This window comes from Helicoverpa zea, chromosome 16 (genome assembly GCF_022581195.2).
Source record: "Helicoverpa zea isolate HzStark_Cry1AcR chromosome 16, ilHelZeax1.1, whole genome shotgun sequence".
Lineage (NCBI taxonomy): Eukaryota > Metazoa > Arthropoda > Insecta > Lepidoptera > Noctuidae > Helicoverpa > Helicoverpa zea.
In genome coordinates, this window is record NC_061467.1 from 2,869,072 (window position 1) to 2,892,162 (window position 23,091).

The window sequence follows — 23,091 nt, forward strand, 5'->3', positions numbered from 1 at the left end:
TAATTTTACATAATATTTCCTATTTCACACTCGTTGCTAACCGTTCTAGCGCCTGCAACTATTTCTAGGTTACACACGTATAGTCTAGCTTCGTAACAGTGAGATTCATTTTTTTTTGGTATGGCATCTCGCAGTTCAGCCTAGGAGGCCGTGTACTGCTTAACCGGACTTTTCCCTGTGGATGCCTAGATTTTAAGGCCTCCAGCCAGGGGCAGTGAGATTCATCTTCTCAGGATGCATATAAACTAAAGGCCCCAGTACACGTTGGCCTGTGTTGGGCCAAGTTGTGCAATGCACAAATGTAGGCCACGATCAAATGGTGTTTACACATTGGCGCATGGCTCATTCTTGCCTGGAAAACCACTTGCGATGGACGTCGAAGTAATTAAGGCTTCGGCTATTTATTTGTACACTACTATTATATTTATATTAAACTACACTACTAAATATATTTATATTATACTACACTACTATATTTACTACTATTTTTATTTTTACACGCAACACAAAAGTGTACTTTATCCTCAGCGGTCGGTGACGAACTAAACATTGGCCGAATGTGTAAACACCACACGCCAAGCTGGGCCAAGATTCCTTTGATGTGTGCCCAAAAAACCGACAACTCGCCGAATGCGCGCCAACCTTGACAAATGTCCGCCAACCTGCACCAATACCCCGTGTACACATTGGTGATGGCGTGTATTGGCCGCACTTGGGCCAACGTGTACTGGGGCCTTAAGAAAAAAGGCTTCTCCTTTATGACATTAATATAGATGAGAAGAGCTTTTTGAGGGTTCTGTGTAGCCTAAAAACAATGTAAGAAATAAAATACCCAAAACAAAATTTATTAAAAGTTTATTTTCGCTTATTTACACTATCCCTTAGAACTAAAACCGTGTGGCCATTTAGGCGAAGTGGTCCTCTCTATCCGCTGCGAGCGTGGGGGCTGCTGCGTCCTCCATGGCCGCGAAGTTCATGAAGTGAGCGGGGCGGTGCACCTCGTGGTAGAACTCGCGCGGGTTGCCCAGTTGTACGCCGTACTTCATGTTCGGGTCGTGCCGGACGCCTGCAGGAGAGAAAGTTTTTATTATGGTTATATTTTATTGAAGATCTGCGGGGTTGCAGACAGGTAGGTAATTGCTGGTTGCGACTTTTGGCCGGACAATTAATTTGCTGCATTTCATTCTTATATCTACTGAAAATAAAGAATACATCATACCCATAAAGTTATAATTCCAGCTTCCCTGCGAAGGCACCATGAAGTATCCAAGGAATCTATCAGACAGCAGCATCTGCACTCGTTCGTAGTGGCTGGGCAGATAGCCCTTAGGGTTGTTCCCGCGGTCGGTGTTCCGTGCTCCCCACTCGTAGCCGGAAGGCGTCAGTTTGTACGCAGTGAGGGAACATGAGCCGGGCGTGAATGAGCACGTGATGATGATGGTTTTCTCGCCGTCCCAGGTTGGGTTTTCAGCCATTATTTTCGCGTGTGTTGTTATGTCCTGTGGGTAGAAGAAAATGTTAGTAAACGAAACTTGAAAGTTGTTCTTTTCGCTATAGCTACAAATTACATTACATTGTACCATTGTATTCCATCTATTGTACAATGAGATATGGTGTCTTACAACTTTGGCAATTCGACTTTGCTGTAGTGTAGCAAAGTATGCAACATTTTGCAATTACGTATTATTTGGGTTTTGACTCTTAGCAACTACCAGTTGTACTACCACCATACCACCTACTAATCATATGGTTTTAAAAGTGCCGGCTTTTTAGACTAACTCTAAAAAGCCGGCACTTTTACAACATTTTGTTTACAACATTAAACTTTCTTTAATATGGCAGTTTGTATCGGTAACAAGGCGGTAAGCGTTGCGTAGTTATGTGACGCGTGTATTGACTATTGACCTGCGGCGAGAGCTGCGGCAGCTCGTTGGGCTGCGTGTGCATCCAGCCGAGCGGCTGCAGGTGCTGCAGCGCGGGGTGGCCGGCAGGGTACTGTGGGGCGTGGTTACCTGCGGCGAGAGCTGCGGCAGCTCGTTGGGCTGCGTGTGCATCCAGCCGAGCGGCTGCAGGTGCTGCAGCGCGGGGTGGCCGGCAGGGTACTGTGGGGCGTGGTTACCTGCGGCGAGAGCTGCGGCAGCTCGTTGGGCTGCGTGTGCATCCAGCCGAGCGGCTGCAGGTGCTGCAGCGCGGGGTGGCCGGCAGGGTACTGTGGGGCGTGGTTACCTGCGGCGAGAGCTGCGGCAGCTCGTTGGGCTGCGTGTGCATCCAGCCGAGCGGCTGCAGGTGCTGCAGCGCGGGGTGGCCGGCAGGGTACTGTGGGGCGTGGTTACCTGCGGCGAGAGCTGCGGCAGCTCGTTGGGCTGCGTGTGCATCCAGCCGAGCGGCTGCAGGTGCTGCAGCGCGGGGTGGCCGGCAGGGTACTGTGGGGCGTGGTTACCTGCGGCGAGAGCTGCGGCAGCTCGTTGGGCTGCGTGTGCATCCAGCCGAGCGGCTGCAGGTGCTGCAGCGCGGGGTGGCCGGCAGGGTACTGTGGGGCGTGGTTACCTGCGGCGAGAGCTGCGGCAGCTCGTTGGGCTGCGTGTGCATCCAGCCGAGCGGCTGCAGGTGCTGCAGCGCGGGGTGGCCGGCAGGGTACTGTGGGGCGTGGTTACCTGCGGCGAGAGCTGCGGCAGCTCGTTGGGCTGCGTGTGCATCCAGCCGAGCGGCTGCAGGTGCTGCAGCGCGGGGTGGCCGGCAGGGTACTGTGGGGCGTGGTTACCTGCGGCGAGAGCTGCGGCAGCTCGTTGGGCTGCGTGTGCATCCAGCCGAGCGGCTGCAGGTGCTGCAGCGCGGGGTGGCCGGCAGGGTACTGTGGGGCGTGGTTACCTGCGGCGAGAGCTGCGGCAGCTCGTTGGGCTGCGTGTGCATCCAGCCGAGCGGCTGCAGGTGCTGCAGCGCGGGGTGGCCGGCAGGGTACTGTGGGGCGTGGTTACCTGCGGCGAGAGCTGCGGCAGCTCGTTGGGCTGCGTGTGCATCCAGCCGAGCGGCTGCAGGTGCTGCAGCGCGGGGTGGCCGGCAGGGTACTGTGGGGCGTGGTTACCTGCGGCGAGAGCTGCGGCAGCTCGTTGGGCTGCGTGTGCATCCAGCCGAGCGGCTGCAGGTGCTGCAGCGCGGGGTGGCCGGCAGGGTACTGTGGGGCGTGGTTACCTGCGGCGAGAGCTGCGGCAGCTCGTTGGGCTGCGTGTGCATCCAGCCGAGCGGCTGCAGGTGCTGCAGCGCGGGGTGGCCGGCAGGGTACTGTGGGGCGTGGTTACCTGCGGCGAGAGCTGCGGCAGCTCGTTGGGCTGCGTGTGCATCCAGCCGAGCGGCTGCAGGTGCTGCAGCGCGGGGTGGCCGGCAGGGTACTGTGGGGCGTGGTTACCTGCGGCGAGAGCTGCGGCAGCTCGTTGGGCTGCGTGTGCATCCAGCCGAGCGGCTGCAGGTGCTGCAGCGCGGGGTGGCGCGGCAGGTGTCGCGGCAGGTGCACCTGCTGGTGCGTGCCCCACTGCGGCGCCAGCACGGCGCACTGCACCTCGCGCACCATCGGGTTGTCCGCCGGCGACGTGCCGTACAGGTAGCACGCGATCTAGGGAACCACCACAAACATTTATATTTCTGTAGTAATAATATCTTCAGAATGAAAAACTATCAGAGCTTCACTCGCATCACGACGGAACGTCTTCACGTAGCCAGACAAAATGTTACTCAGGGATTATCTAGTTTCCAAACAGTAAAACCATTTTCAAATCGGTTCGATAGTTTCGGAACCGTTAGTGTCCAAAGATAAATTGTTTCGTCTTTATTATACCACATTAATATAGAAAGAAGCATAGATACATTGACATATATTCTAGCGATAGACAAGAACATCCATACAAATAATTTACCCGCTATGTCGTCTGTTGACATTTCGTTGACGTATTGTGACATGTAGTCATCCTCATTGATGTTAATTGCAGAAGTGTCGCTCGTATTTTGCCTACATTTTTCATTACTCAAAAAGTTTATATCTAAGTGAATTCAAAATCATGTAATATATCAAAAAGTTTATTTATATCTAATTGAATGCAAAATCATGTAATATATTAAAACCAGGAACTTATTTTTAGGGTTTTTAATATTAATTACGATGTTTTTTTTCTTAAGAGGGCTATCACAAATTTTCGCGAATTTAATTATTTTTTCTTGAAAGTAAGAACATACCATGACAAAGTGAAGTCTGTTTTCATTGATATTTTACCTACTGCTATATAGTTTTATGGCACATCTGTTTCTGCACGATTTTCTTAATCCATAATTCAAGATGGCGGGCGGGAACAAATTAATGCATATTTGTAAAATTGAATTGTAAATGAAAAGTATGATATACAAGCGTTGTAATAGCATGAACAGCGTGTAATTTTACTAACTTGACTCTCGAATAGTTTATATGTGTAAGTTTATACCTTGATATGTATTTTCTATTTTATAATTGTAGTTTCATAGACATCCATCTGACGCAGGTGTCAAAATCGCTCTGATTTGCCATTTTGGGCACTGCATAGTCTGCAGTGCAGTTCAGTGTGGTAAGCTTTTTGTTCGGAACGTTCTATCTAGTACGTAGTACATATATATCGATGCATAGATATGAGCATCGTGAGTTGTCGACGTTATGCTATAAAACTTAGTGTGACACAAGAGCACACACACATCCCATATTCAGCACACACAAATCACCAGCTATAAAAATATTCTGTACTAACCTGTGCTCTCAAATCAGAAATAGTGACAAACTTCTTGAGCAAGTTCTTGGGCAGAATGTAAGTGTAGCCACTCTCTTTGATGTCATCTGAGCTCACGTAGATGTGGTTAGTACGCAAATGTAGGTTGGTGGCCGATATCGCTCGCACACGCCATTCTGTTTTTGAGCTGGAAGAAAATATAAATGTTAATTATCTAACCTCCTTTTGTACAATTACGCTTTCGTAATTTCATATAGAATTGGTATTGACTATTGTAAGCGCTTAGTCCTTTCACCTAACAAGTTAACAACATCTTTGCGTGAGGTAACTGTGTAATACAATGGTAATTGCATATACTTTACACAGAAGTTTTCAACTTTAAACACCTTGCATTACAACATATGTACAACTATGTATTTTGTTCTGTATACTCGTGTTTTGCAAATAAACTATCTTTGTCTAGTAAAAATGGTTAATAAAAATTCTAGTTATGTCCCAAGGTCTCACCTGAAGGTCTGTGACTCGTAGTTACTGGTAGTGGACGTGATGATCTCGTCTCCGTGCTTATTGACCGTCCTGGTGGTGGTGGCGGTGAGCTGACTCTGCTCCTTGCTCTGCTTCTCAATTTCCGCGATCTGTTGTCGTTGCGCTGAAGGTGCAGAAATCTCCATACCCAGGATAATGTCGCGGATCTCTGATTGGGTGAGTGAAGCTACGTTGACGCTGTGAGAGGAAATAAAGTTGAATAATTGCTGCATATAAATGTGTTAAAGTAGTTCAAATTTACGGATAAGTTTTAATTCCATTTCTGTGGATATAAAGACTATGATGAGTTTAGACAAAAAGCTACATTATTAAAAACTAAAAACAAAGCAGTATCTTTCAATTCATATCTAAAAACTGTCCAGAAAGATTTAAAACTTAATCCTGTACGGTTCACCTCCACAGCCATGGTGGGTCACATCAATATAAATATTATATAACTGTTTTCACAATGTCACAATTTAGCCATCACTTACTTGTTCTTCTTGCCATAATCAGCAAGGATGAGGTCTTTGAGCTGCACTTCCACCTTGATCCAGTCATCATCGGACAGTGTGGGCCAGATGTGATGCGGCTCAGTTAGCGTCGTCTTATCAGGCTTCAGCAACACTTTAGTACGCTCTGTGTTCACGTGAAGAGCTCGAAGGATCAGGATCAATCGACTGAATGCCTAGGAAACAATAGTTATATATTAGTGAATATTTCTAAAGAAGATTTATTGGTGTTTTCATGGTTATTAGTGATCAGATAGCGTTATATCAGCGTGAGGAGAGGAGGCGTCAGTGCGATCAGCAAGCGCCACGCTCTCCGCACACTCCAGAGCACAGGGACTCTCTGGTTTCAGGACCCCTACGCGGTTCATCATTTCAGTACTTTTAAACTAATTTAAACCTTATTATAAAGTTATTCGAGATTAAACTTACGGTATAAGAAGAGATAGTCTTAAGCCAGTCATCATATAAGTTGAACAACACCATCTGAGGCTCAGTGGCCTTCAGGATAAGGTCTCCAAACTTCTCAACCTTGAGACAAGCCTGGAAAGGCAACTGCAACTCCGAACCCTTGATCACGATGTTAGGGAAGTCCAACAAGTGCACCTAGTGAAGGAATAATATTATGTAATAAAGATTTTATGACTATATTGGAAGAAATTACAATCAAAGTACAAAATATCTACCTCCTATGCAGTAATTTATAAGGTTTTTGTGGTAATCTTACCTCAAGAGGATCCAACATTCCCTTTCTGGTGACAATAATTTGTTTGGGCTGCTCCTCAACGGGCAGTGATCGAATCAAAGCCGCTACTTCTTCAGCTGTCTTCCATTTGGCGAGCTACACAAATATACACAAATTAGAACATGTTCCAAAGCAGAAAACTTCTAGGAATTAAAAACATAGACTAGTAATCACTAGTATATGCATATGTTTTGCATGTTTTCAAAGATTGCAATAATAGTTTTTATCTTGTTAGTAACTGGGGCTTTGTTTACAAAGACACAAATATTGGATTATTCACGAATAAAATAAATAAAAGTATGTCTTTTGTGTTGTCTACCTGTCCAAGACGTTTCTGTCCGGCCCACACGCTGGTGTGAATGATCTTGAGGAACAGCTGTCCGGTGCGAGGGTTGAAGATGAAGATGGCGCCGTTGATAGGCTTGGTCGTCAAGTTACCCTCGAACGTCTTGTGGATCGTCACGCGGTATACATTTGTGTCGTCCACAAACCTGAGTAGAATAGTGAAATCATTATAATAGTGAAATCAAAAGTATTTAAGAGCTGGGCTTGGGTCCGCATGTGAATAACTGAAAATTTTGTCTAATTTAAGTATATTTTGAGTGATACTCGAATTTCGTATAAGAAGTGAACTACAGTAGAATCCGTTTAGTATGACTGCCTATAACAGTGGTTCCCAAACTTATTTTGTCTACTGCCCACTATGAGAATAAACATTTTTTTAGCGCCCCCATTTTTTATGGTTCTATACCCAAAGGGTAAAACGGGATCCTATTGTTTTCCCTCCTCTGTCCGTCCGTCCGTCTGTCACCAGGCTGTATCTCATGAACCGTGATAGTTAGAGAGTTGAAATTTTCACGGATGATGTATTTCTGTTGCCGCTATAACAACAAATACTGAAAACTAGAATAAAATAAATATTTTTGGGGGCTCCCATACAACAAACATAACTATTTTTGCTCTGGTATTTGAGCAATCTTTTAATTCATATTAGTTGATGTTCACAAGTTGTTGTTGAGAGTCGAAAGCTCATGCAGTCGTGGTCTAATAGGCCTAGCTAAATAAAATTACAAATCAGGCCCCCCAGGCCTCTACACAACGCCCCCATTTTCTTTCTGGATCTCTTACCGCCCCCCTTGAGACCTGCAGCGCCCACAAGGGGGCGTTATCGCCCACTTTGGGAAAGACTGGCCTATAACAATCATCCGCTGATTACGAAGTACAACGCGAAGTTAGGTTTTCATATAACATTCTTTATAAACGAATTCTACCATATTTATTATTTTTGATTACCATATAACATGGAGATTTTTATGTAATTTGTCGCATTTCAATTTTTTTTTTGTAATAAGGCAAAATAATAATAATAAGCCAATATTCTAGGTTCTAGAAACTTACCAGATGATTTGGTTAGAGAACAGCTCTCCGTAGTTCTGACTGGACAGGTAAGGCTCAGTGGGCTCGGAGGAGTACAGTTGTAACGCCTTACGTATGCGCTCACGCAACACATAGAGCGCGGGGTTGGCCTTCATTATCTTGGCCATCGCTTGCTGGATGAGAGGCTTGCATCCGGGGAACCAGTTGCCGTATGCACTGGAAGAAAATGTTACGTTAGAAAAGTGTTTGGTTTGCATTCTTCGAGATATTTCATTGCCATTTCTATGTGATTTTTGTTTAGGCGAGGGGTAGATGGACATGTTGTCGGTGGTGTAGTGAGGACACAGCACTTACCTGTGCAAGTTGTAGGCGAGATCGATGGCAATGAGCAGGCCGGTGGGCGAGGGGTAGATGGACATGTTGTCGGTGGTGTAGTGAGGAGCACTTACCTGTGCAAGTTGTAGGCGAGATCGATGGCAATGAGCAGGCCGGTGGGCGAGGGGTAGATGGACATGTTGTCGGTGGTGTAGTCGAGGAACTTGGCGCGGGCGTATCGCTCCACGTCGTGCGAGTCGTAGTCTCCCCAGCGCAGCTGGATGTCCAGCCAGTACTTCTGGGTTGTTGTGTTGTCCATTGTGTCTCTGGGTGACAAAGTTGCATATTTAAAGACATCTCCTATGTTAAACGTGATTTTGTCCCTTGACATCAGACAGTCAAAGAAGCCTAAAAGTTTGTTTTTCCAACTATGCAACGTCCTTACCTGATATGTGAAGAAAATTAAGATTACAGTTTCAAATTGAGTCACAACCTTGAATAAAAATTGGGACGAAAGTAATTGTAAATGAAGCGTACTGTGAGTACAGCTTGCCAAAACTGTAATGACCAATACCGCATTAACGGTGCACGGCACATTTAAAATGCAATGGAGGGACGCGGCATTTCGGTATATACGAGCTATAAACTCGTACTTAAATATTTCTACATGGTAATAAACACGGTGTGTAAACTTTATTAGAGTCACAAGTATCAAACACAACCTTACACTGATTCTTAAATAACCTAAAAATCACATTGACCTTATCTGCGAATAGTAATAAAAGGTTTTTCTTACTTGGTATCAGCGAGCAGTGAAGGCCGGGACACGTTCCACTTGTACGCAGAGAACAGCAGTATGTCGGCACACGACGAGTTCATCTTGTAAGACTTACGCGGGTGAATGGTTTCCTTCTGCACTGTTTCTATCTCAAGCGCGTCTAGCTCTTGATCGAATACCTGTGTGACAGAAATTATAACAGAAATGTCAAAACATAGTGTCATCATTTGGCCTTATGCTGGGCGGTTCTTGAGTACCAGTATCAGATCTTAACGGCTAAGAAACTCTCTATAAGTATCCCTTTTCCCTAGTACTTATGTACTTGTCAATACCCAAAGAATTTTTAGTCCATTGTCGAATGAGAATATGTTTTGAGATCATTAGCGTGGGATGCGACGCCGCACCGTTTTAATTTGATTACTACTACGTTACAAATGGAAATAATTAATGCTCGATGTTTTTTTTCCAAAGGATTACTTAATTAATCATCACCATTATATGTAAGTCTTAATAAAGAAAATATAACTTTTTTATAAAATCTCTTACCTGACACAAGTCCATGACGATAGACTCGTGAACCTTCTGCCACAAGTGAGCTCTGAAGATCTGAATGAGCGAAATCTTCAGCGTGGGGATCTTACCGTGCATGAAAATACCCGTCAAATCCAGTTGTACCTGAGGAAGAACAGTGTTACTGTATACGCTGTTATTATATTAAGACTTAAAAAAGGGAAACATAAAAATAGTCCTAACGAAATGTCTGCGGCCCAATCTCGGACGCATAAACTTTACAACAATTTTACAACCCATAAGACATGTAAATGTTATTTCATTCACAAATTTTCAAAAAAGCGATATTCTAAATATGTATGTAATGTAATTTGTTTCTTACCTGGAAACCGACGTACACATTGGCCCTGTTGATAGTGGGAGACCACCATAAGGTGAAGCGACGGTTCGGGATCTGGTTCAAACCGGATCGCTGGGCGTTGGTCAGCTTCTTGTACTTCATCGACTCTTCGAAACCTGACGCTTTCTCCCTGCACAAATAGAAGCTCAGTATATATAGTGGATTATTTATACCTAGGATACGATTATGTGCGAATATTTACTCGGAATTAACAAAGCGGATTTAAAAGTAATTTATCTGAATATCTTTGTTTACTTTCGTTCTTTTAGGTACCTAAATAATAAATACATAACTAGTTTTTTTTTCTCTAAAACAATGTACGTAAGGTCCATCTACGAGAAAGCTAGGATATGCCACTATTGCCTCTACGTAATTATCACCGAAACTCCATCAAGACCATTTAAACTTACCAGAAGAGACCCTCCCACGTCGGGAAGTATGTGCCCTTGAAGAGCGTATGTTCTAGAATGCCTTCAACACCGCCGAGCGCCTGTATCATGTCCGTGCGGTAGTTGTTCAAGTTCCACAGCTTGCCGTCGTGACGCTGGTGTGTCCACCAGAAAGGGTTCTGTTTCAGGACCTAGGGGGAATTTGAAGATGGTTTTAGAATGTAGCTTTGACTTGTTGAAAGCCTGCAGAATTGAAAATATCCAACTATCATATGTAATGGGTTATTATAAGCTCCACGTTGGTCACATTTGTTACCAAAATTATGTAAAAAAAGTTTGGGAGTATACTAAACACTGAAGTTCTCTCTAAGTGAAAAATTCAAAAAGTAAATCTGAACGTGAAATGGGTAAATGATATAGCGGAAAGTTGATCCTGTTAGTAATAAATCTAAATTACCTGGTACTGTTTGAACTCCGTACGAATACGCCATCCTTTATCATAAGCTAGCGTATGCCTATCTTTCTGGAAAAGCGTGTTTATACGAGGAATGCCTCTGTCCCAGGAATCTTCTAGATCTTCCAATGTTAGACGCCTGTGGAGAAAATTCTTACGTTATGTCTTGTTTTAGGATATTTAGTTTGGTTTTGTGGTTGTTAGTGATCAGATAGCGTTATATCAGCGTGAGGAGAGGCAGCGTCAGTGCGATCAGCAAGCGCCACGCTCTCCGCACACTCCAGAGCACAGGGACACTCTGGTTTCAGGACCCCTACGCGGTTCATCATTTCAGGTATACTTTCAAGGTAATCAAGTAATGTTTATCATGTAGCCAACCACTCTTTTGAACAGATTTCCAGACAAGAAGAAGACAAGAGATGTCTTTTTTGGCCTTATTGACACATGACATTATGTATCATTAATTTGGGCTGTCTTTAGTTGTCGCACATCATCATCCTCCGAGCCTTTTTTTCAACTATGTTGGGGTCGGCTTTAGTTGTTGCACAATTAAGGTAAATACACAAGCTTATTTATATTGTTCTTACCTGTTCTGAGCATTAGCTTCTTGCCTCTTCAGTGCGTACTCAGCCCAGACTCGTTGCGAGTCAACGAACTCAGCCTCCCAGGGTTGAATGTAGCGGTACAAGTTGGGGATGAGCTGGTCTTCGTCGTGAGACATACCCGAGCGGAAGTGGGTGATGCCCACGTCTGTTTGCTTGGACCAGCGGAGGTCCGACTGTGGGGTGAAAATATTGGTTAGTGGGAGTTTTGTATGTCTTGTGTGGTAAATTGTTACGAAGATAAATGGCTTTCTAGAGGCAGCTTTTTAAACGGCTTTGCGAAGAGTTAGAATAGTTCTTTTGGGGACAGTATTTTTAACACCACAAATCTAAAAAAAATGTTTTTTTAATGTTATCAAATGTATTCACGATTAAGACAAACCAAACTTCATTTTTCTAGATTTTTCTAAAGACTAATATCTTACCTGTGGAATCAAAACGTGGCCCATAGACAGCATACCAAGCCCTCCCAACTCCTTTGGCGTGTAGAACACGACGGGCGGGAAACGCGAAGGCATTTTAGAGTTCAGACCAATCTTTATACGAGTTTGTATCTTGTTCTCGCATTTTACGAGCAAGTCGAGAAGTTCCTGTGTGTTCACTACAGCCTCGCGGAAGTATGTCATCAGACCTGGGAGATAAATGAAGAATTTTTGGTCATATCAAGTGTAACAAATAAGGGCACGGGTATTGGGTTTGAAAATAAATAAGCCAGTCTTCTTCAAATAGGTTATGTGTTTTGCTTCAAAGAGAAAAGTATAATATAGCGTCGAGCATACCATGCCATGGACAGTCAGTCCAATAACTGACCTGCTTGATATAAAGCAATATCTATGTTTGGTCACAGACTTGCCAGTATGTTTGCGTACGTATGGCAACAACAAAGGTATAGGAAGTTAAAATGACGCTCCCTACTTCTGCATGTGTATTCAACTTAGACAAACTATAATTTACACATCAAAAATTAACTTATCTATCCAACTCACCAATGAGCGCAGTATTCCACTTATTAACGATCTTAGTGAAGGTAGTAGAGCCGGACGCCATGAGTATCTGCCGCACGCGGTTGTGGAAGCGCGCGAGCGACTCGTCATCAACTCGTAAGTAGCACTGTGCTGTGCGTTCTTTTGTCACTTCGTTTTGCAGGTTCCATACGCCGTCGCGGTGGCAGAGTTCCTCGTGTTGGCTGCGGCACTGTAGGGTCCGAATGTTACGCGTGAAAATTGTGACTAAAAGACTGGATTTCATTTAGTACTGAAAATGTTACGCAACTTGGCTGCAAAACAGCAATTTTTAATGTCAGAATTTACAAAAGACAGCGCCGGAAATCCCAATAGATTGCTGATTTATTTTAGTCTAGCTAAAATACTGTTTATTTGCTAATACAAAAATTTGCATATAAGTTTCTGAAACATTTGAACGCAAATGTAAAGACAATACTCTTATAATATGTAGTAAAATATTGTAATAAAAATATTTAAATACATTAGAAATAAAAAAATAAAAACAATTCATATAACTTAACAAGCTCATGAAAGTGGAGTATTATTTAATCATACCTTGGGTAGTATCCTACATTCAAAGCCAGCCATGTTGAACAGTAAGTTAGGATTGTCCTTGGAGTAGACAGACACGAAGCTGTTCTCCCATTGTATTGTGGTGACTGAGCGAGGCAAACGATTCTTTATGTCCCAGAACACGGCGCGACCACTGAGAAATTACAAAAGAATGTATTAAAACATAGTTATATTAATAAAGAGGTATGAAATGTGGTCTGTCTAACATTAAAACTATGTTTCAAATTAGACTTATTTTTCCAGATATAAGTACGATCCAACAAAGAAGCCAACTCTTCAGGTCTGTAATATTAGTATAATGTTTTATTCTAGAGCAATCACATACACAATACACTCTCTATTCTTTATTTCAATCTTTAAAGTACATTTACAAGCAAAATTATCTGATATTACCCGAATGAGCATAATCTTACTGCATCATATGGAACATCATATATTTGAACATTTCATCATCATATATATTTTAAGACTCGTACTTGTTATAATTTGTTACTTTTGTGGAGAGAAAATAAAATTTATTTATATAAAAAAAAAAAAAAAAAAAAAAAAACATTTTTAGTGTTGATTGATATTTGAATACTTACAGATTCACATCATGTTTCATGAGTCGCATCCTTGCATCCCTAGGCCAGCACTTCTTGTTGTTATACCCGACAATGTTCTCGTTGTTGGGGTCAGGATGTTCCGTGAGGTAACGCTGAATTAAGTCGCGAGCTTCTTCTGCTGTGAACCTGGTTAAGGGGAAAATATTGTTAACTATGATAGTAAATAGTGCAGTTATTAGCTAAAAATACGTAAGAAACACGTGTATTTTGTAATGTTTTAACAAAATAAAAATATGCTTCAAGCTTTTTTAACAAGACCAAAAATTATTGAATGCCTATCTAACACAACAAACAGGCTAAATATCAAATTATGATTATTAATTTCATTAACATAAACCTTTATCAGAGTTGATGGAAAATATTTAAAATTGAGATCATTATAAACACTGTCAATCAACACAGTCAGAGAAGGTTTTGTCATTTAAATTACCTGAAGAATATATGAATCCTATCCACATATCGGCAGTACAGTCTAATAGGATGGGCGGTCTCCGTCTGCCTGTCTTGATAGGACAGGAAGTCGTTAGGCAGCTGCGGCGGGCCCGCCATCTCACTGGCGCGTTGTAACCCGAGCACCAGTAAGTCTAGTACTAGCCCGTAGTATTGTACGATGAATGAGGCGAATTGAAGACCACGGATGATACCGTACGAGTTTGTATGGTTCATGTCCTGTGGAAAAACAAATTGTAAAATTAATCTTTAATTACAGTGGATTATTTTACGGAGAACTTTTGACATAATAATAAACAAGTAAACAACCGATAGATTACAGAAAACAATATTTTACTACCCATTTCATAAGCCTGAGTGTGGATCTAGAATTTCAATGTATTAACGATCTTCCAAACTTCTTTAAGATTTCAACACTGCGTATGCAAACGAAACTACATACAATTTTTTTTTTGGTATTTGCTAATTTGTAACTCACCTTATAATTAATAATAACGTTGTTCTTAGCGGTCATGTAGTCAGCGATGTTGTGGTCGACGATAAGACGCAGCAGTCGGTTCAGAAGTGTTAGATCTATCTTCTCGTAGAGTTTCTCGAAGCGCGACTCTAGAAGAACGTTACATTCGCCCTCGCCGACCTCCCATACATCTTGTAGATTGTTTATACCTAAGAAATGTACAGTTATTAATATTGTTATTACGTTAATTTATAATGGTAGTTCCCCATATTCAATCTATGTGTTGATTCGCTTATCACAGACAGGAATGTTGTATGGGGCTAGTGTTAAATTACTATGTTTATAGTTCGGCCATTCAGAGAATGCGTTCCTGACACGTCGCGATTGAACTGACGACGTAACTTTGCAATGGCGTTGCAGTTACGATAAAAATATTTTTGCTGGTTGTTTACCGTTTTAACAATTGAGGAGCATTAAAACAACATTATTATATCAATAATCAATGAATGTTATAATTTTGTGCCAAACTGAGTGTCAAATAACTTGGTAAACAATATTTTTCTAAATCTATACTGCGCTATTACAAGGTTATGTCAGCGGTTTATATTTTGTAGTGCTGTGCTAAAAATAACAGGCAAGTATCGTAATCTGTTCTTATACAGTTATAATATAAAATAATACCTTTTGATTTTCTTTTTAAGAATTGGAAAATAATGGACTATAAGACTTAATTATAACTTTTATGAAATATAAAAATAAAACTATGACCAAACCGCATTTTTATACTTAGATTAAAAATGGTAACCCCAAATGGCGTTATGGGCCGCCATTTTGTGACGCTAAAACAGTCGTCCGTTGTCGTTTCGTGCGCATAGACCACGTTTTTCAAGTGTTTTCGATCTGTTTTTATTTGATTACCCGGCTTTTGTTAGACCGAGATATCAGGATTGATTCTGTTATTGATAATAATATAATTATACATGTAGGCGAAGATGATGATGAAGACACCACCTCCTCAAGCAAATCGGAGTCTGATTAATATTCTGTTCGCACATTCAATTCAATGTACTTGTAACAAAGAATAAATAAAACAATTTTATTATATGAATATTACCTTTTTTTGGTTTCCACTTAAATAACTAAAATATAAAACAAATGATTCCGCCAATTTAAAACGAAAATAATCTTAAAATAATGCGGCGGTTCATTTTGAAGGAACGGTAACGAACTCAGTGTTATGTTGTGCCCATCACTAGTCGTGACTAACTGATAGGTGTCAGGAACGCATTCTCTGAACGGCCGAAGTATAGTAAGAAAATTAACAGAAATATTGTGAAACCGTCAATAAACAATTAATAAAGAGGTATGTCACAGAAAATTCAGGAGATTCCATGTTTCTATTCTCAGCAGAATCGGTTGATTGACATTCAGCCGATTCTGCTGAAAATAGATACACACACATTTAATGGACATAATAAAGAATTCCTCATTTAGTTTATAGACATTCTTCCTTGTCTGTAAATGTTCTTGATGAGATGATAGCGCAACCAACCAAAGTGAGGTTTGTAACAAGGGGATGATCGACTGAGCAGATCTCCTTTGCCACAACGCACACTTTGGGCAGTCACATAACTCTTCTTTCTTCATTCTTCTTTGATAAAACAACCCTACAAGACTAGACAGAAAAAAGTATGCACAGTCAAAATAAGAACGTCCTTCTTTTTGCGAAGTCGGTTAACAATGCGTTAAGGTACAAAAGTAATATGCAATAACCTAATGCTTGCTTCACAATGCTTCACTTTCTACAAACACTTAAAAACACATCACAATAGAAAGAAATTTTTTGAAACCGCAGTGCAGTTATTTTTTTTTGTAACTTACCTTGACACCATTTGTAGACAAGCAGCGGCGAAGGTTCGGTATCAGCCGGTTTGACCCACGGAGGCAAGAGCCTGCGTTTATCAGCCTCATACCACAAGTACTGGTCTAAGTATGCGTCTGTGATCTTTTCTAGAGGCTCCACGTCGTATACTGGTACTAGGTGAGAGTATAGGTCCATGAATTCTATGCCAACCTGGTAAAATAGGATAAAAGAATAAATTTTTGGAGAGACAACATTTGACTTGGAGGGTATTTGGCGAAAATAAAGGTAATACTACCACAAAACATAAAATTAATCACATAAAAGAGTATACATTTTCGCTATTACATACCTCTCTAAACGTCCTCTGCGTAAGCAAATGACGCTTAATCCTGGACAAGGCTTCGTGAGGATTATCATAAGCCTGTTCTATAAGTCCTAACTCTTCTCTCTGACTCTGGTTTAACCTGGACTTGACACTATAAGCCTCCTTGAGTCTTTCCAAGGCTAAGATAAGGAGTTTCGTGTCGTGTTTGTATGAAAGAGGCGGGAAGGGAATGGGGGCGAAGCGACGGGACTCCAGCCAGTGGACAGTGGTCGTGTAGATGGCTACGGCCTCCTCTGGTGAAATGTATGGACCATCCTGGAAGAAAGTTGTTGCTTTAGAATAACTTTAGTGTAAGCAAATAACTAAAAATATGAAAAACAAAGATATAACAAATGTTGTAAAATCTTTTGATACTTATGGGTAGTATTGAATAGTTTTTTGAAAAACAAAATTTTAACTCTCGATGTTATATTTATATTCTGAACTTTCGAAACGTTACGAGACAAAAAATTATGCATGCCATTTCAATATAACTTAGACTGCAACCAACTGAAAAGAGACATTTATTTCCATATTGCTACTATCAGGCTGAAATAATCAGTTTCATGATATTGGGAATATTATTTACACAGCACAGTATTTGTACCCCAAAATATTCATAAGCTCACCTTCAAATAGTTATGCTGTCTCTCCTGTTCAGCCTTGAGGTACAGCCTAGTCAGTCGTCCCAGGTTCTTCTTACACACAGTCTTGTCGACGGTGGCGCCGCGGCGAATACGTTCACGATTATAGTGGGCGGTGTTCGTCCACCAGTCAGCCTTCATTTTCACGTAGCGGAGAATCATGTTCTCTATTGGCGTTGGGAGTCCCGGTACCTAAGAAAAGATTTTTGAAGACATTATTGTGAATGTTATTTATTTTTGGAAGTATGCAGTTAGAGAGACAATTTGTCGTGTTGTGGTAGATAAAAATTGGTTTCTCATACATTTTATTATTCTTGACTACTAACTATAGATTATGTATAGTTATTAAAATATGTAGATATGTACTATAATTTATCTGCAACCAAAGGTTCTATTAAGGATGTATAGTCTCAATATTACCATGCATTGTGCCATCACAACATAGTTAATACTCTTTCTTAGTAACACAGTCAGTAGAAAAAGGTATCATCAGCCAAAATCCTACCTTCCAAGGAATATTCGCCTTCCAGCACCTCCAGGCTTCAGACAGATGCTGCAGGATAGTCCTGGCCTTGTTTTGCTTGATACCTTCAGGCATCATATCGACGATGTCGTGCATGACAGACGCGCGTAACTCCAAGTCGAAGTGAGATTCTACGCGCTGCTTCGTGACGGTCTTCGCGACTCCTGGGGGAGAAATGAAGTGGTAAGCATAAGGCTACCTACTAAACTTTTCATGTAACTGGTAGAGAGCTGATCATGTAATGTGGTACTTACGTATTAATTTATTACATACGTGAAAAATATCAGTAACACAAGGAATTGCTAAGGAGAAGGGCAAATGCAAGTTATTAAAATTAAGCTATTATTTGGCTATTAACAGTGTAAAATTGAACATAATATCCATTATACTTTTAAATATTGAGCTGGACATTAGAAGATCAAATTGGACCATATAAAATCAAGTCCTATTTCATCATACATTGAAACCACAAACCTTTAGAATGTCTTCCCTCAAATTGCCTGGACAGCAAGTTTCCGAGCCAGCGCTCCAGCAGCGGTGTGATACCACGCATAAAGAATAGCCACACGCGCCACCCGGGAGCCCAGAAACCACAGCCAGGACCCTTAGATACTGGACCCTATGATGAAAATAATTTTATTACTCACATTTGTGTTCATTATTGAATGAGCTAAAAAATATTATTTGTTGGTCAGAAAATGATATTTTAATTTCATTAATAAAAAAACGGAATTTTAATTTGATAGATCATAAATTGAGCATATCTCGAGTAAAATTGAGAAACACGCGAAATGGACAATCGAATATGTTTACGAATTTACTTGAGAGATTTATGTAAGTCACAGTATCGATTTATATCATAATTTTGTTATTTATCCAACTTTGATGAAACATGACACCTAACACATAATAAACATCAAAACTCACCGTATTAAACCTATAGTAGATCAGATGCTTCAAATCCTTGCACATTCTGATTTGTCTCATGAGCTTATACTTGTACCGATACATGCCGGTCAGTTGTCCCACGTGCGCGAAGATGTATTGCAAACCGTCAGCCAGTTGGAATGAGTCCACATTGTTGAGGCGGTATTGCACGTGAGAGTCCACTATGAGTTTCGTTAGACGAAGGATCTCGCGACATAAGTGGAAAGCTGTGGGATAATAAAGAAATATTGGTGAATTTTATAGTTATGTGATGCAGAAATAATTAATATCCATATATTTTTTTTTTTTTTTTATAATAATTGTATGTCAGTGTTCTGGGTTGAGGAGATCAGATAGGCAGTCGCTCCTTGTAAAACACTGGTAAGCCAACCCCAACATAGTTGGGAAAAGGCTCGAAAGATGTTGTTTGTCAGTGTTCATTATTTCCATTTCTTTCTTAATAAATCATTATAAGCACGAAAGCCAGTAATTTGAAGATTTGATACTGTATTGTTACTCACCATTACCAAACCGAGACTTCTTTCTTTCCTTGGTAGTCAAAGTCTTAACCGGCTTCAAGTTAAAGTTGTAGTCCAAATGCAGATAGTTCAAGTTCTTGCGATGGATGAGCAGGTTCAACATGTTGTAACCTTGGCGACACACCTGAAGACCCGCTTCCACCCAGTCCAGAGTTGTGGTTTGGAAGAACTTGGTAGATTTGAATGAACGGAAAAGATACCTGGAAAGATTGATGTTTTCGTACTATTTGGGCAGGTGGTATACTCCAAAACAACTGAACTATTTATAGAAATTCTTGTACTGTTAAACTCTGTGGAGCTACAACATTCCCAAGTAACACAGGCTATATTTTATCCAGGTACGGCAGTGGGCAAAGCAGCTAGATTATAATATGTGTAACAAAAGAGTATCTTGTAATGTATACAACTTACCTCTTCTTTTGTGGCTTGGGCGGTCTATGCTTCAAAGCATTGAGCACATAGTACTTGAGCAACTTCTGGTAGGAAACCCTGACTTTGACAGGCTGTCCAGGTGGGCAGTGTTCCTTGTACCATGTTTTGACAAGAGGCACGTCAATAGCGCGGCGAGTACGTCCTATAGAAAGAATAATCGTAAATCAGTTATCAGTTGAAGAAGAATGTTCTACATAAGCTTTTTTTGTGAAAATGTGTTTTTTTCTCACCTGATCGCATGTTGAAAGGTCTTGGCGACCACAACAGCGCAATACCGTTGGCCGTATTATCCGTATACAAGGCAGTCTCTTGCAGGAATGGCGACACTTCCTCAGGTAAGAGGAACTCTTCCTCATCAGGTAGAGGATCTAAGGACTTGACTGAGTGACGGTGAGAAATAGGATTGATAAGAGGGTCGAAGTAGAAGGCTGGAAGATCAGGATCTTCTGTCTTGATGTACACGACGTTTGGTGTGTGGTACCTAAGAAAATAAGTTAAATTGGTAATTTCTTCTTAAAATACACGAGATTTTCATAAATTTTAATACCACGATTGTTGTAATATGCACTTACCAAGACAGCTGCACGAAATGCGGCAAATTGTTGTACAAGTACGGGAAAGCAATCCTGTACTCTGTCCTGATTGGCTGACGAATAATGATCTTATTGATGTCATTGAACTCATTCCAGTCTTCATCGCCAGCTGAATTATCTTTGACAAGAGGCTCGAATTTCGGCCCTCCAGGTATTGCCATGTTCAAAGCCTTTGCGGTGAAGAAACTCTTGGAATCAAACAGATAGAAGTAATTGTCGTCTACTAAATCAGTCAGTAACTGATTGCCAAGACGGTATAGAGTAGCCATTTGCGGCAATGTAAGGTTCCATTTTCTGTATGTTGAACCATTGACGTGTTTCGTTCCTAGTAGAGGCTTGTGGTCGTAGAACCATGAAGCGACCGCGCCATCTTCTTCGGGATCCAACTCAATCTGGATAGGCTCTAAGGGTTCCACGTCTAAAATGTTGTCGGCGTAATCAAGAGGGGGTTCCTCATCGTCGAATGGCGGGAACCTCATACGCTTGAAGTGTCTACGATCTCGTTTCTCTCGACGCATCATGATCCACATGGTGCCCCATTGAGCTATGTAGACAGGTTCAATGACCCAAGGAATTTCGTTGACGAAGGTGATGGCTCCTGTGATGTGGTAGAGGACTTTGACATCACGGATCTGTTCCCAGGGCATAGGCATGTTCTCTAGGAGCTTCATGACCGCGTGAGGCATGTACTTCAAGGCTCCAAGGTATACTCTCTTGTCATGTCTGTATTTGCGACTGGTCATATCTCCGTGGTCCCTGATGATCTTGCGAATGTGTTCTGGAGGCATGTCTTCTTTCTGCGCGTCGACGAAGCCAAACTTGCGCTTTTCGGCGAAGCGTTTTGATTGGAGCTGCATCCATTTTTGGGCTAGTTGAGAGAGAAAATGAATTTAAAACCTGTACATAAAGTTTAGTTTTGGAGGCATATCTTTGAGATGAAGAGATTTTATTAAGTAATATTCCATAAATGGATTTATTTAACAACGACTATTATAATCTTGATTAAAACAATAAATTATATTGTGAAATGTTATGCAATTCATTATTCATACATTTGTCTGCAATATCAGCATTCTCCATTGTTACTGGGATGGAGAAGAATACCAAGTGCAGTTTTTAATCTTCCCCACAGGAAATAATTTTACTTTATAGCTTTAAAAGCAAAACTTTAGATAATGGGGTGTTTCTAGAGCTTGGAAATTAACATAATGTTAATTACATTGTTTTTGACAATATCTTTAATACCTCATCCTTGTCTTTATGTTATTCATTGCTAAAGCTATAATATAAATTGCAAGAAAAACAATTTAAAGATCATTTTCAAAATGAAGATTCCACCAAAACGTGTATGCACCTGCACAAGTTAACTGCTGGCATATTGTATCCTAGCACAAAGGCAAACATTTGTTGCAATTAGAGTGAAGCAGATTTATCATTGCATATAATGTTATTTTCATGAATACCAAGAAACTATTGTGATATTGTGGCCAGATGCTTTATAGTAAAGGAAAAAGAGTACATAGGTCAGAATGTTGCATGGAGTTTTAACTACAACTGGTTGCCATACAATGTAACAAACATGTTATTTATTGCATCTTCTAGTATTTAATTCGAATTGTATAAACAAATAACAAAGCAGCAAATGCACTGATGGTTATCCATTATAAATATCATTCAAATGAAGGAAATTCATCAGGCATTTTCTTACCTTTAGGGTGATCAACAAGTGCAGATGATCAGTTAATTTCATACAGTGGGTAAAGGTTTTCAATGATAAGAAAATAAAGAATCCTAAGAACCTATGTAAAAGAGAATCAAAGTAACTCAACTACAAAATGATTAACAAAAATATTATATTTCCCGGTTGGCGCCATTTAAATATATGTTTGCACAAACCATACAGAAAGAAACAAAATATCACACAACAAAAAATAACCTATAAACAGTCAACAAAATAAAGTTACAACATACCTTTCTCCTTGATCTTCTCTTCAGGTATATGATGAGGTTTGGGGGGCTGCGAGGGCGGCACCGGGGGCGCAGCCGCAGCGGCGGCAGCGTGGGCTTGTAAAGCCGCTTGCTGAGCCGCCGCCAACTGCTGCTGCGCCATCATGGTGGCCCAGGGGTTGGGCCCCAGCAGGTACGGCGGCAGCGACATGGCTGACCGCCTTCTGCACCAACAAAACTTATATTACCATCTAAACATTCACGATCCCACAAAAAATACACCACAAACGGATCGAGATCAAGATACAAGACAGCGTGGTAAACAGACGCCGGTTGATCAATAAATTAAGATGTAGCTATATAAACACACTTACTTCTTTTATTATAGCGTTAAATCTTGTATTTCACTAACTTTCCACTATAAAACATTGTACTGTATGGTTAAACTCACTAACGAAAAATTACAACTGCAAAAGCAACTTTAGCAGCCATTTGCAATTTCATCATAGAGTATAGTAAATAGATTGGGAATTTCATTCATTGGCACTATAATTCTTTTATTATTTTTTAGTGTTGTAACACTAGTAACGCCGGTAACTATAGTCAATTTAGTTAGAGATAATCGACTAAAAATCGGTACTGGCTGTTAGTAAAATCTGAAACTATAGAGACCATAAAAACAAAAAAAACGAAAGTACTATATTTTTCTAATTCTTAAATGGCATCTGCAGAATTTTTTGTCGCCATCATGCCAATTTTATTATTTTTGATTCAGGTTAAAACCTATTTTTAACCACCGACGCAAAAACGACGGGGTGTTATG

The 23,091-nt window shown here is 41.0% G+C and overlaps 1 protein-coding gene across 2 annotated transcripts; it reads right to left on the reverse strand.

Moving 5' to 3' along the window:
• Nucleotides 1-838: 838 nt before the first annotated feature.
• On the reverse strand, nucleotides 839-22,776 carry LOC124637286 (pre-mRNA-processing-splicing factor 8). Of its 2 annotated transcripts, XM_047173636.1 has the most exons (36): nucleotides 22,643-22,776; nucleotides 22,293-22,492; nucleotides 20,301-21,189; nucleotides 19,959-20,209; nucleotides 19,708-19,870; nucleotides 19,279-19,496; nucleotides 18,758-18,984; nucleotides 18,305-18,449; nucleotides 17,813-17,994; nucleotides 17,293-17,499; nucleotides 16,649-16,939; nucleotides 16,317-16,509; nucleotides 14,457-14,644; nucleotides 13,959-14,197; nucleotides 13,508-13,654; nucleotides 12,906-13,056; nucleotides 12,333-12,540; nucleotides 11,772-11,977; nucleotides 11,332-11,522; nucleotides 10,748-10,883; nucleotides 10,312-10,481; nucleotides 9,884-10,031; nucleotides 9,538-9,666; nucleotides 9,010-9,170; nucleotides 8,411-8,539; nucleotides 8,253-8,315; nucleotides 7,920-8,114; nucleotides 6,841-7,012; nucleotides 6,504-6,617; nucleotides 6,209-6,382; nucleotides 5,762-5,955; nucleotides 5,250-5,465; nucleotides 4,764-4,929; nucleotides 3,404-3,607; nucleotides 1,220-1,499; nucleotides 839-1,066 (listed from the first exon to the last, which is right to left on the reverse strand). In XM_047173636.1, exons 2-36 carry the CDS (start codon nucleotides 22,477-22,479, stop codon nucleotides 906-908), a joined length of 7,095 nt encoding a protein of 2,364 aa, XP_047029592.1. In that variant the 5' UTR covers nucleotides 22,480-22,492; nucleotides 22,643-22,776; the 3' UTR covers nucleotides 839-905. The 2 variants fall into 2 exon arrangements, with proteins under 2 accessions (XP_047029592.1, XP_047029591.1); XM_047173635.1 differs by lacking the exon at nucleotides 8,253-8,315 and having other exon boundaries at nucleotides 8,348-8,539.
• Between the last annotated feature and the right edge of the window lie 315 nt (nucleotides 22,777-23,091).

Bases quoted from the DNA above. Each gene is read 5' to 3' on its own strand.
- LOC124637286 (XM_047173636.1), bottom strand. From the start codon at position 22,479: ATGTCGCTGCCGCCGTACCTGCTGGGGCCCAACCCCTGGGCCACCATG. The intron at 11,523-11,771 runs GTAAGATATTAG...TTCACCCCACAG, and splicing joins GCCACGTTTTGATTCCACAG to TCGGACCTCCGCTGGTCCAA. The intron at 10,482-10,747 runs GTAATTTAGATT...AATTCCCCCTAG, and splicing joins CGGAGTTCAAACAGTACCAG to GTCCTGAAACAGAACCCTTT.